The following is a 12,810-nucleotide window of genomic DNA, read 5'->3' as shown; positions in this document are numbered from 1 at the left end:
GGAGCCATGCGACAGCTAAAGGGCAAGCCGAAGAAGGAGTCGTGGAAAGATAAAAAGGAGCGCAAACAAGCCATGCAAGAGGCACGGGAGCAGGTGGCGACCATCGTACTACCGACGTTCGCCATACTCGTACTGCTCATCGTAGTCTTCGTCTACGTGGCGACCAGACCTGGAGCCATCGAGTAAACAGATGTGCCAAATGTCCCCTGTCCTTGTCTTTTACCTTCGTTTTCCCTCATTCTTTTCCAATGCCTAGTTTGATGGATAAATTGGACACAATCGTAAGGATGAATGGATTGATTGATGAAAAGCAGTGAAGTGGTTTCCCGTGCCATGTATGGAGTGTGTTAAAGGAGTCTTCCATTTTGGCTTCAAACAGAGCGCCTCTTCCAGCCAGCAGCATTCGTACCTGGTGTCTGTAGGGGCCATGCTGGCTCCAACTGCATTTACAGGGTTCCAGTTTCATGCCAAAGCACCTGAGATGCAGCAGGCCTTAGGCTGACCCTGGATCAGGGCCAAGCCTGATGCCTCTGATCTCAGATTTACAAAGTCTGTACAAATGAGAAGTACACAGTTACTGTAGTATTGCAAATGTCTGTAGCATGCACAATTACACATTGACTCACATTTGCTCTGTAACACATCCGTTGATGTACTCCTGTGGATATGTCGCAAATGAACATTGATGGGTGTCTGGAAACAATTAATGAAAGAAATGAATGTTTCCCAGAATGTATATTTTTAAATGCTCAATACCGAATGCCTCTAAAGTCAGTTGCTGTTGTTTTTGGTTAAACTGTGTGAATGTGTGCAAGCAAATTCACCATGAAGTGCATGTTTATATAACACATCCGAGATGCACAAATATCAGTGGCAAACATAGACTTATTTTAAATGGAATTCCAGCAGGACTTGGATCTATATATGTGCCTTAAAACTTTAAACAACATGGTTAAAGTATTAATAAAGAAATACAAAGCCATGCTGACTGCTTCAAATTTGCTTATAAAATCCTGTGTTATCATATTTCTGAGAGGTTTTGCTCAAGAGCACTTCAGACCTTAAAGGGGTCATATCATGTTTTTTTTTAATTATTAAGTTTAAATAAATGCTCTTTATTCACTAAGGAAGTAGTTTTGACTTTTTACGTTTACAGTAAATTGACAGTGACCCCTTTGAACTCGACCAGACATGTTTTGTGGTTGCATTTGTAGACAAACCCATCAGAATAGGCATACTGTATGCAACTTGGTGCAGTGTCTGAGGAAGTACAACATAATTCATAACTTTAGCTTAATGTTATTACTTGCTGTTGCTAATAAGAGCAGTGGCCTCTTGTGGTGTGTAGTTAATGCTTCCTGTTATATCTTTGATTCTATTACAAAATATTTTAAACTAAATGGCACCCTTTAGTTTGCTCTTATGAAATGTATGACATTATGTGGGCTGGCCCATTTATTCCATTGTGCTAAATTATGGTGTGTTGTAGCTGGAAGCACTGTTTTAAAATAAGAAGCATTTTAAAAACATACTTGCTGCAGGATAACAGAGCTTGCCACTGAATTTAATAATAAATCAAACCAATTTAATTTGTACGCTGCCTGGCCAAAAAAAGTTGCATACTCTAATATTTCGTTGGACTGCCTTTAGCTTTGATTACAGCATGCATTCATTGTGGAATTGTTTTGACAACCTTATGCAACATCACATTTATTTCCACCCAGAGTTGCATTAATTTTTGTCCGAGATCTTGTATTGATGACGGGAGAGTCGAACCACTCCGTAAAGTCTTCTCCAGAACATCCCAAAGTCTTTCAATGGAGTTAAGGTCAGCCAATGTGGTGGCCAATTCATGTGTGAAAATGATTCCTCATGCTCCCTGAACCACTCTTTCACAATTTGAGCCCGATGAATCTTGGCATTGTCATCCTGGAATATGCCTGTGCTGTCAGGGAAGAAAAAATCCATTGATGGGATAACCTGGTCATTCGGTACATTCAGGTAGTCACCTGACTAAATTTTATTGCCATGCTGAGCCTAGACCTGACCAATTGAAGCAACCCCAGATCATAACACTGCCTCCAGAGATTTGTACAGTGGGCACTATGCATGACGGGTGCATTGTTTCATGCGCTTCCCATCTTACCCTGATGCGCCCATCGTTTTGGAATAGGATAAATCTGGACTCATCAGACCACATGACCTTTTTCCATTGCTCCAGAGTCCAGTCTTTATGCTCCCTAGCAAATTGAAGTCGTTTTTTCAGATTAGCCTCACTAACAATTGGCTTTCTTGTGGCCACACAGCTGTTTAGTCCCAATCTTGTAAGTTCTTGTCACGTTGTGCATGTGGAAATGCTCTTACTTTCACTATTAAACATAGCCGTGAGTTCTACTGTCGATTTTTTATGATGTGACTTCACCAAACGTTTTAGTGATCTTCGATCACGATCATCAAGATCCAGCTTCCACGAAGCTGACGGTTCACCACTATTCTTCCAGATTTTAATAATGCGTTGGACATTTCTTAACCCAATTCCAGTGATTTCACCAATCTCCTTGGTTTTTTTCTTTGCTTGATGCAGGCCAATAATTTGCCCCTTCTGAAACACAGAAACATCTTTTCCACGACCACAGGATACATCTTCCAACATGGTTGTATAAGAAATGAGAAGCTACACACTGCATCAGTTAGGGTTAAAAGGATTGTTGCCAGCTGAAACATATTAATCACTGCAATAATGATTTAATCATAGGCTCTTAAGTATATGCTTATTTAAATTCAAACAGTGATTTATTTATTTTATTTTTTTGGCTAGGCAGTGTATAAAGGGCTGCAGTGCATGAGATTCTCCAATGGTTTTAAACATATTGGGTACTGTTATTCTGTAAGCATCATTTTGTCTCGCCCAGACATCACCATCATCCTAAATGTCAATTTGAGAAATCAATCTTTCCCCCATCTTTTGTCACTTAAAGGAATATTCCAGAATTAATACAAGTTCTACTTGATTAGCAGCATTTGTGGCATATTGCTGATTACCACAATAAATAATTGAAACTCGTCCCTACTTTTCTTTAAAAAAAAGCAGAACTCTGGGTTCCAGTGAGGCGCTTACAATGGAAGTGAATGGGGCCAATTAATAAATGCTAAAATACTCACTGATTCAAAAGTATAGCCACAAGACATAAACAATATGCATGTTAACATGATTTTAGTGTGATAAAATCGCTTACTACTCTGTGTAGTTATTGCCAATTTTACAACTTTGCTTCCATGACGATGTTATGTCAGCAAACCCAGAAACCCTAAAATGACTGTAAAAAATAAGATTTAAAACTTTACAGCTCAAATAATACATACGTTTTCACAGAAGAATTAATGTAAGTGATTTTATAAAATTATAAGCTTCACATTTCTGCCTTTAAAACCTCCAAAAATTCCCCCTATTCACTTCCATTGTATGTGCCTCACTGTAACCTTGATTTTTTGCTATTTTTAAAGAAAAGCAGGGACAAGTCTAAATAATTTTTTTGTGGTAATCAACATTATGCCACAAATGCTGTCGATTTAGCTTAACTTGTTTTTAACCTGGAATATTCCTTTAAAGGGAAACTTCATGTATATATCTGCCTGCTGTATTTTTTTAAAGACACAGGTTCATGTCTACAGTCTCATATTAGGCCACCTTACTCATGGTTTTGAAATAGTTACTTGGGGGGCCAAGTTAAAGGTGCACTCAGTAAGTTTTTGTTCATGTCGTCTTAGACTTACACTGACATCTAGTGGCCTGGATGCAGCATCATTCAAAACAGCTTTTTATTAGGTTACTGGTGTGACTGGAGTCTTCATCTCTTGTAAGTGGTCATGATTTTATACATATGTTTCAAAATTACAATTCATTTCTTAAGGAGTACATCTTTTTTAATGAGGAAAAAATTACTGAGTGCACCTTTAAATGCTGTTTTGTAATGTACCTTTTACCTTACTTTAAAGGTGCACTCAGTAACTTTTTTCTTTGTGTCATTTTGGACTTACACTGACACCTAGCGGCTTGGATGCAGCATCATTTAAAATCAATCGTTTTCAGTTTCAGATGCCATTGCAGAAATGTAGTATTCACAGTCAGCCATGATTACTTTAATCAGTGAGTGAAAGTGTCCAATAACAGGACGGTTACTGAGATTAAGCCAGTAGTATTTGGCTGGTCATGTGATTCCAACATGGCAGCCCCCATGTGTGGACCCTCTCCATGTAGAATAAAACAGCTTTTATAAGGTTACTGATATGGCTGTTGTGTTGATCGTTAAGTGTCATCAAAAATGATATGGCTACTCTGAAAAAAAGGTAAATTATGTGGCAGGATGTTGTGTTGTGGAAGAAAGAACTTTAAAATGTACCATAAAAAGCAGTAAATACATAAGATAATTTTTTTTTTTTTGTATCACTAATTACAGTTTTGTAATTAGGAGAGAAACTCGCTAGTTCTACTTAAATTAATTTGTTTATTTAGACATTTATTTATTATTTAGCGATATGAAATTGAGCCTCGCGGCCCCTTTAAGAGTCCCTCCGTCATGAAGGTTGTGACGTTCTGCTCATAGTTTGTCGGCGTCTCGGACAAACTAGGAGACGGTGGAGTCTGTGTGAACCTTATCTGCTCTCATTCAGTACCAATCTTGACCCGGGCTCATTATCATTGACGGGTCGCTATTTCCCGATGGCATGTCGTCGTGATAGGCTTTAGTCATCTCAACGCTCGGGTTGTACGGTGCGGATATCGGCTCCGGCACACGGCCTGTGATGGTCTCACATGAAGCCGGAGAGAGACCTCGAGGAGCGGCTGTGATTTCTGCGCTCCTTCGGTAAAACACATCCACTGTAATGTGATGTATTATGGATAAACTTTACCGTTATTGTTTAGCTTTGTTTTATTATTACTGTGCAATATTATAGTATTTTATGAAATATATTTATATGGTGTATATTGTATATTTTGAGTTAATGAATGTCTGCGTGTGTGCTCGTGAGATAATCAGCTTCAGTGTGTCTGGATGTAAACACCCTCCAGGTGAGCAGCAGAAGATGACATCAGCCGAACAACTAGGTAATATTGTCTGTTTCACGTCGGGCAGAGGAGGGGGATGTCAACCTTCCTCACCCAGACTCTCAGGCAATGTCAGCTGATATCACTGTACTATAGTACTGCCTCAGTACTTTATTGTTATTGTAAGAGTGTCTCTATCTCTCTCTCTCTCTTATTTAGATTCTTTAAAGGTTTCTCTCCAGTTCTTGAGCTAAATAAAGCATTACCCTTATGTAGATCTGTTATTCCCTTTCAGTACCTGCGTTAGATCCATTTTTTAATCAGGCCACTACTTGGCTCTTACTACAAAGCAGTATAAGCATTTGAAAAATCTGTCATTTTGTTTTAAATATGACATGGAGCAGATATGGAGGTGATGACTCCTCTTATGGAGGAGGAGGATGTGGATGAAGATGAAGATTCCGAGCAACAGCCGCAAGGCATAACGTGAGTATCACCTGTCCTCTGTTAGGTGAGACCGAAATGATTAAGACAGAGCCGTGATGTAGTGCAAGACACGTTAGAGCCGTAGTGCTCAAGTAGGTGATTCGGGTTTAACCCTTGTGCGTCAATTTAAAAAAAATTACTCAGAGGTCCAAAATGGATAAGAGGACAAAAAGGTCAGTGTCAAAAAACTGCCATATTAATATTATATATTAATATTATTTTCCACTTTTAGTGAGTACATTTTTTTTTTTTTTAACCAGCATCAGTCCTGATCATAACTACCAAATATTCATTCGTTGCAGGATTTTAACCCTTTAAATGCCAGTTTGTTTATATAATGCCACTGTTGTTTTTCACGCACACACAAATTTCTCAATACACGCATACAAAACACACTCTGACATCCATACCAACACACCCACACAAATTTAGCTGCATCATTTGTTCAGTTGGCCTGCAGTGCTCTATAATACAGAAAACAGAAAATAGGAAAAAAGCATGTATTTGCTCCATAGGCTAAACATGAGAAAAATGGCGCCATCTGGTGGAAAATATACAATTTAAATTTTGAAGCAAGGGCTCCGGAATGAAAGCATAATATTATATAATTCATGATTTTATGCATTAATGGCACTGGGATAAAATATTGCAGTTTTAATGGGACAATTTCCTAACTCATGTTTACTGTGTTATCTTATAGAATTGCAAAAAAAACAATTATACAATTAAAGTGATTTCCACATCAGGACGCTGTTTACACATCGAAAACCCTAATAAGTTTACTCCATTGATTGAACTCTTTCACTCCAATTGAACTGAGTAATGGTGTCTCCAAATACGTTTAAGTTCACTTAACTTGGTGATAACCTAAATAGTTAATTCTATATTAAGGTAACTAGATTCAAGTAGATTGTAGTCAGATTTGCTATTTAAGTTTTGTTGTTTCTACTTATTAATTTTCATTGAATGGAGTCAAATTTAAATCATACAATAAAAGCTTAAAGAAGATTGTAACTGATTCTAGGTCAGTTATTAAACTTATTTTGCCACAGAAATGCATAGACACCTGTACTTCAGTTGCACATGCACAAAGACCCCGTTTCCACCTGGTATTCCAATGTGTCTCGGGTGATACGATCATGTGGTCAGACGAGACATCGCTGTTTACACCTGGTAGCTTAAATGCGTCTCCGGTGACCACTCGGATTTGGAGGGGAGGGTCTCTGTTTCATGACGAAATACACCAATCACTATGTCAGTGTTTTACTACATGATAATAAAGCACAGAGAAGACAAAGAAAACGCGAACAAAATGGCACGCTGTTCTCCCAGATGTGGTTGAAATTTAATCCAAGCACAAACGCCTGTATTAAAGGAGCTTCAGGTGTTTGTGCTTCTTTTCTATGCTGATATCAGACACACTAAAGATCCGTGAAGCTCTTTTGATTGTGTATGAACTGTATCTGCTTTTGATGGTTATTTCCTTTTAAAGCCGCTCGTAAACGGCAGTATTTAAACTATTGTTTAAGCACAGCGGTTGATTGACAGGTGAGGGGTGGTGCTTCACTGCTGCTGGGACACATGCAGGACGGATTAGCATTTACACCTCAAATGTGATGTGGTCACATGCGTTTTTGTCCACATTCGTATGTGGTTTTTGTGGTCTGATCACAAAACGATTTAGACCCCGTTTAGACCTATAATTAGGGCTGACCACATGTGATCGGATCACCTGAAATCCATCTTAATACCAGGTGAAAATGGGGTTAAAGAGAACTGGGTTAGAGTTACAGGGTCCAACTTGACCAAAGGGGACACAGATCACACAAAACAACTATTTGCAACAAAACAACATAAATGATACTACAAAAGGACTAAACTTCTATGAAGTCATAATAGCTATTTCAATTCCCACTTAAGTTCCCTTTGACCAAGGAAAAATAAATAATTCAAGCGCAATGCATTATGGGTATTCCCCAAAGCCACAGTTGTGTACTTAATAGTTTGAGTTATTAACACTTAAAATCTTAGGTCTGTAGATTTGTAAGAAAAATAAGTTGGAACACCAAAACTTGACATTTCAAGCAATGTTTCATTAAGACAATTTGATTTTTCCAGTAATGACAACATCAGGGTTTACAGTGTAAACATGGACCAAAAAGGTTTGGTCTGATCTTCCAAACCACATTCGGAGGTAGTTGAAAACATGTAGCCACAACGAATATATACTGTAAATGCTAATGTTTCCTGATGCGTCTCAGACAATGTTAAAGGACTGCCCAATCACCTGTCAATCTTCCACTGCACTACAACAGTGGTTTAAAATGTTGCTGGTTAAGTCCGGCTTTAAAAGAACTAACTGCATGATCAAAACATTTTGATAGTCGTGCACAAGTCAGCATGATATCAACATGCTGTAACAGATCATGTGATGCACATACAGTATATAAGTACAGTTAGAACAGAAATACATAGTATATACATACAACCTCAATTCCGAAAAGTTGGGACAGTATGAAAAATGCTGATAAAAACAAAAAGGAGTGATCTGTAAATTAAATTCACCCTTTTCTATATTGAAAGCACTACAACTACACATTATGTGATGTTTTACCTTGTGAATTTCATTGTTGTTGTTTTTTTTTAATGTTCAGTCATTTCAAATCTGATGATTGCAACACACTCCAAAACCGTTAGGACAGGGACAATTTAAGACTAATAACAATTTGACGAGTTAAAATAACAAGGCAATGTGAAACAGGAGATGTTAAACAGGTGAGGCAATCGTGTCATAGTATATAAGGAGCCTCCAAAAACAGCCTAGTCCTTCAAGAGCAAGGATCATTCAAGACTTGTCAATTTGCCAACAGATGCTTCAGCAAATAATCCAGCACTTTGAGAACAATGTTCCCCAAAGACAAATTGGAAGGATTTTGGCCATTTCACCCTCTACAGTGCACAATATAGTTAAAAGATTCAAGGAATCTGGTCAAAAATCAGTGCGTAAAGGGCAAGACAAAAACCACTTCTGAATGCGCGTGATCTCTGATCCCTCAGACATCACTGTCTTAATGTCATTCATCTGTAATGGATATCATGAACATGGGCTTGGTATAACTTTAGTAAACCTTTGTTAGTCATCACCACTCGCCGCTGCATCCACAAATGCAAATTAAGACTTTACTATGCAAACCAGAAGCCCTACATCAAACTGTCCAGAAGCGACCTCTCTGGGCTCTGTTTCATCTTACATGGAAAGTAGAACAGTGGAACCTTGTTTTTAGGTCTGATGAGTCCACATTTCAAGTAGTTTTTGAAAAACACAGCTGTCGTGTTCTCCGGGCCAAAGAGGAAAAGGACCATCCAAGCTGTTATCGGCGTCAGGTCCAAAAGCCAGTGTCTGTATGGGCCAGGGGTGTGTCAGTGCCCATGGCATGGGTAAATCGCACATCTGTGAGGGCATCATTAATGCAGACAGATATGTACAAATTTTGGAGTAGCATATACTGCCATCCAGCACCGTCTTTTCCAGGGACGTCCCGGCATTTTCATGAGGACAACTTCAAACCAAATACTGGCTGCATTATGAAGTGCACAATACGGCAACGAAGACCCCGAACAATTGTGCAGCTAAAGAGCTACATAATGGATGAATGGGGGAAAATTCCACTTTCTAAACTTGTCTTCAGTGACCAGATGCTTAATAATTGTTATTAGAACAAATAGTGATGTTCCACAGTGCAAATCACTTTTTTTTTTTTTTTATTAGCATTTTCCATACTGTCCCAACTTTTTCAGAATTGGCATTGTATACTGTACATAGAATAGATATACATAATTATAAACAAAAAACAAAGTATATTTGGGAGATTTAATTTTTTTTTCTTGACTTTCTCATTTTATTAACATGGGGTAAAATGCTGACGAAGTGAGTGATTTATGTAGTCAAGAAATCAGAGAGCCTTCGCTGAAAATACAAGTGGTGTCGCCTGACCACTTCTGATCGCATCACCTGAGTCAGATCACTTATAGACACAAAATCACTTGCATTACCTCTTTCTCACCATACATTCCTGTCTTTTTTTTTTTTTTTTTTTAATGTTCAGGTTTACTCAGACTCTGCTGCATCTCTTAAAGGGGAATGTCGGCACAGGGTTGCTCGGGCTTCCTCTAGCTGTGAAAAATGCTGGGATAGTGGTGCGTAACATCTCACCTTTTTATGTGATTGGTTATGAAAGTGACCAAACTGATTCTAGATGCATTTCTAATGCATACAGACCCTGTTTTTTTTTTATTTTTTTTTCTCCCTAATTTGGAATGCCCAATTCCCAAATGTGCTTTTAAGTCCTCATGGTCGCGTAGTGATTCACCTCAATCCGGGTGGTGGAGGACGAATCCCAGTTGCCTCCGCATTTGAGACCGTCAATCTGCGCATCTTATCATGTGGCTTGTTGAGCACGTTGCTACGGAGACCTAGTGCGTGTGGAGGCTTCACGCCATCCACCGTGGAATCCATGCTCAACTCTCCACGCGCCCCACCGAGAACGAACCACAATATAGCAACCATGAGGAGGTTACCCCATGTGACTCCACCCTCCCTAGCAACTGGGTCAATTTGGTTGCTTAGGAAGTCTGGCTGGAGTCACTCAGCACAACCTGGGATTCGAACTAGCGAACTCCAGGGGTGTCAGCCAGCGTCTTTTAACACTGAGCTACCCAGGCCCCCTACAGACCCTGGTTTTAATTCTTTTCCAAGTACAAAACTGACCCTGAATCAGAACACAGCACACTTTTTGAGGCCGAGCATCTATGTCTGAGCTCTCAGGTCTGAAAAGTTATGACTAGTAGACACTTCTGAAAACAGATATACTTGAGGGATTTAAAAAGGTCTTTAAAAAAGCAATGAGCCTCAAGAGTCTTGCGTTACAGTGATTATACCATGGGTAAGGGTCAGGGTCGGATTGGTCATCAGGAGATTCAGAACGTTTCCTGTGGGCCACTAGCTGGCTGATGCACATTATGATATATACAGTGTGTATATATATAAGATTTAAAAAGCCAAAATTAAACGAATAAATCTCGTTTATATAAAAAATGACCGCCGTAATGCTTCATTCCTGAAAGTTTCACGCACCCATTTTTGTCATCATATCAAAGAGGATTGAAGAAAGAGGGGCCGTTCACATCGAACATGCCCTTTCACTACAAAAAATGCTAGATGCAGCGCAACAACCGGAACAGAGCACAGGTGTCTCAAGCCGCGTTTTTAACCATTTAGTTAAAAACCATTTAGTGTCTAAGAAATGCGGCGCACCTGTACGAGAAGTTGAACAACAGCGAGACGCTTCACGACAGTCAAAGGCATCCGTTTACTTTAGCTCATATTTATATAGGAGAACAACTGAAAAACAGCGCGGATGGACGCAAAAATGTACAATTGGGCTTACAAGTTCTAAGTTCATTACGCTGGCATTGCCTAAGTGACATGTGAGAGGAGGTTTGCACTGAAGTTCCTAAAAAAGCAGACTTGATAAACTGGATTACAGTGTTCTCTTACAACTATTTATCTAAAGTTAAGAATAATTTTGTTGTTGTTGTTTTTGCATGCTAGCTGTGGCATTAGTTGTGTGTAATATTATTTATTGGATTTGTAATTGCATTGTGTCATAGGGCCTCAATATCAGCAGTTGTGGGAAATTAAACTTCATTAATTGAATACATGAATTTAATTATCTTATCTCTAAAAATTTGTGAAAAAATGATATAGAATATTGCCATTCAAACTTAATGGTTTCCTAAATAAGTAAACACATTTTTTGTTTTTTGCTATTAGCCTATTTACCATCCAGCTGCATAAAGATAACCACTGCATTTCAAACTGAATAAATCACCCTCTGAAGGGCACTTTGAAGGGAGAACAATCATGAAGTCATACTGTAAGATCACTTCAAACCTAATTTCCAATTAAAATTACCTAAAAATTGAGTTCCAAATGACCCTAATTTTTTAGTTCTCTAAAGCTCTCAAAGTGGATGGTAAAGTCTTGAAGGGAATACGGCGTAGGCATAGGGATGATCACTTCTGAATGGAACGCACCCAAAATGAGGTTGTGTGTCGTGTGTTATAACAATTTCAATGTGTCGTCAATTACATCAGTCAGTGGCTCATAGCATGGATCGATCTATTCTATTTATGCTCAACACCCATATAGAAATCAATAATAATAAATACTACTACTACTAATAATAGTTATATTAGATATCTATTGTGAAAACTAAGTTAAATGGGCTGCAAGAATCCTGAAATTCCCGGTAAAATGTTGTGTCCAGATCCGACCCTGGTAAGGGGTGTACTCGCCTTTATAACCCTTTTAAAGGAATGTTCTGAGTTCAGTACAAGTTAAACTCAGTTAACAGATTTGTGGCATAATTTTGATTACTACAAGAAATTATTTCGACTCATCACCCGTTTATTTGAAAACGGCAGATGCTATTTGCACCTTGGTGCAAATAAAGGTAGATGCTATTTACACCCCAGTGCAAATAGTGGCTAATATTATTTGCACACCAACCCAGGTACAAATAATGGTAGATGCTTTTTGCACCCCTAATTAAATACTAAGAGTATAGGGGTGTCATTGCAGTGTTTTTATTGTGTTTGTTTAGAGTCCAACAGATACCCTACACCTACCCCTAAACCTAACCCTAACCTTCCCTTACAAAAATTAACCATGGTTTTACTGCCTAACCATAGTATCACAGTGGTATTTTGTAGTAATAGTAACCACAAAATTAAACATGGTTACTATATGAACACCATATTACTGTAGTAACACTGTTAATTGCTTCAAATCTATGGTTTCCACCAAAAAACAAGGTTATTACAATATTACTATAGTAAAATAGCATGGAATAGTAGTATCTTTTATATTCATTTTTATGTATTATTATAAGTAGTATTAAAGAAAAAATTAAGGAGACAAGAAACAGAATGGGAAAAAGAGTGCGACAAATGCAGAATCGAAACCGGGTGAAAAAGGCACAGTCCCACCATCATCACGCCATTGAAGCGACACTCACAATGCAGTTTGTCATACATTTTTCCAATAGACTATTGGGGTGCAAATAGCCACGCTGTGTGGCAGGTGTTATTTATATCTGGGTGCAAATAATCACTCTTTTATAAAAAAAAAAAAAAAAAAAGCAAAAATCGCGGTTACAGTAATGTTAACGTTAGTCCATAAACGTTAAAATACACACCATTTAAAAAGTATAGCC

The 12,810-nt window shown here is 38.3% G+C and overlaps 1 protein-coding gene across 8 annotated transcripts in view; it reads left to right on the top strand.

Moving 5' to 3' along the window:
• Positions 1-4,609: 4,609 nt before the first annotated feature.
• Positions 4,610-12,810, top strand: part of LOC127422230 (proton-coupled amino acid transporter 4-like) — a 37,483-nt gene continuing 29,282 nt past the window's right edge. For 2 of the 8 annotated variants that reach the window (XM_051665584.1, XM_051665585.1), the window contains exons 1-2: positions 4,872-5,107; positions 5,452-5,533. In XM_051665584.1, coding sequence (XP_051521544.1) covers positions 4,963-5,107; positions 5,452-5,533 — 227 coding nt within the window. In that variant the 5' untranslated portion in view covers positions 4,872-4,962. The other 6 variants (XM_051665580.1, XM_051665581.1, XM_051665582.1 and 3 more) reach the window with 6 other exon arrangements.

Source organism: Myxocyprinus asiaticus, chromosome 31 (genome assembly GCF_019703515.2).
Source record: "Myxocyprinus asiaticus isolate MX2 ecotype Aquarium Trade chromosome 31, UBuf_Myxa_2, whole genome shotgun sequence".
Lineage (NCBI taxonomy): Eukaryota > Metazoa > Chordata > Actinopteri > Cypriniformes > Catostomidae > Myxocyprinus > Myxocyprinus asiaticus.
The sequence above is the reverse complement of the archived record's forward strand: the minus strand, read 5'-3'. Positions and strand labels throughout refer to the sequence as shown.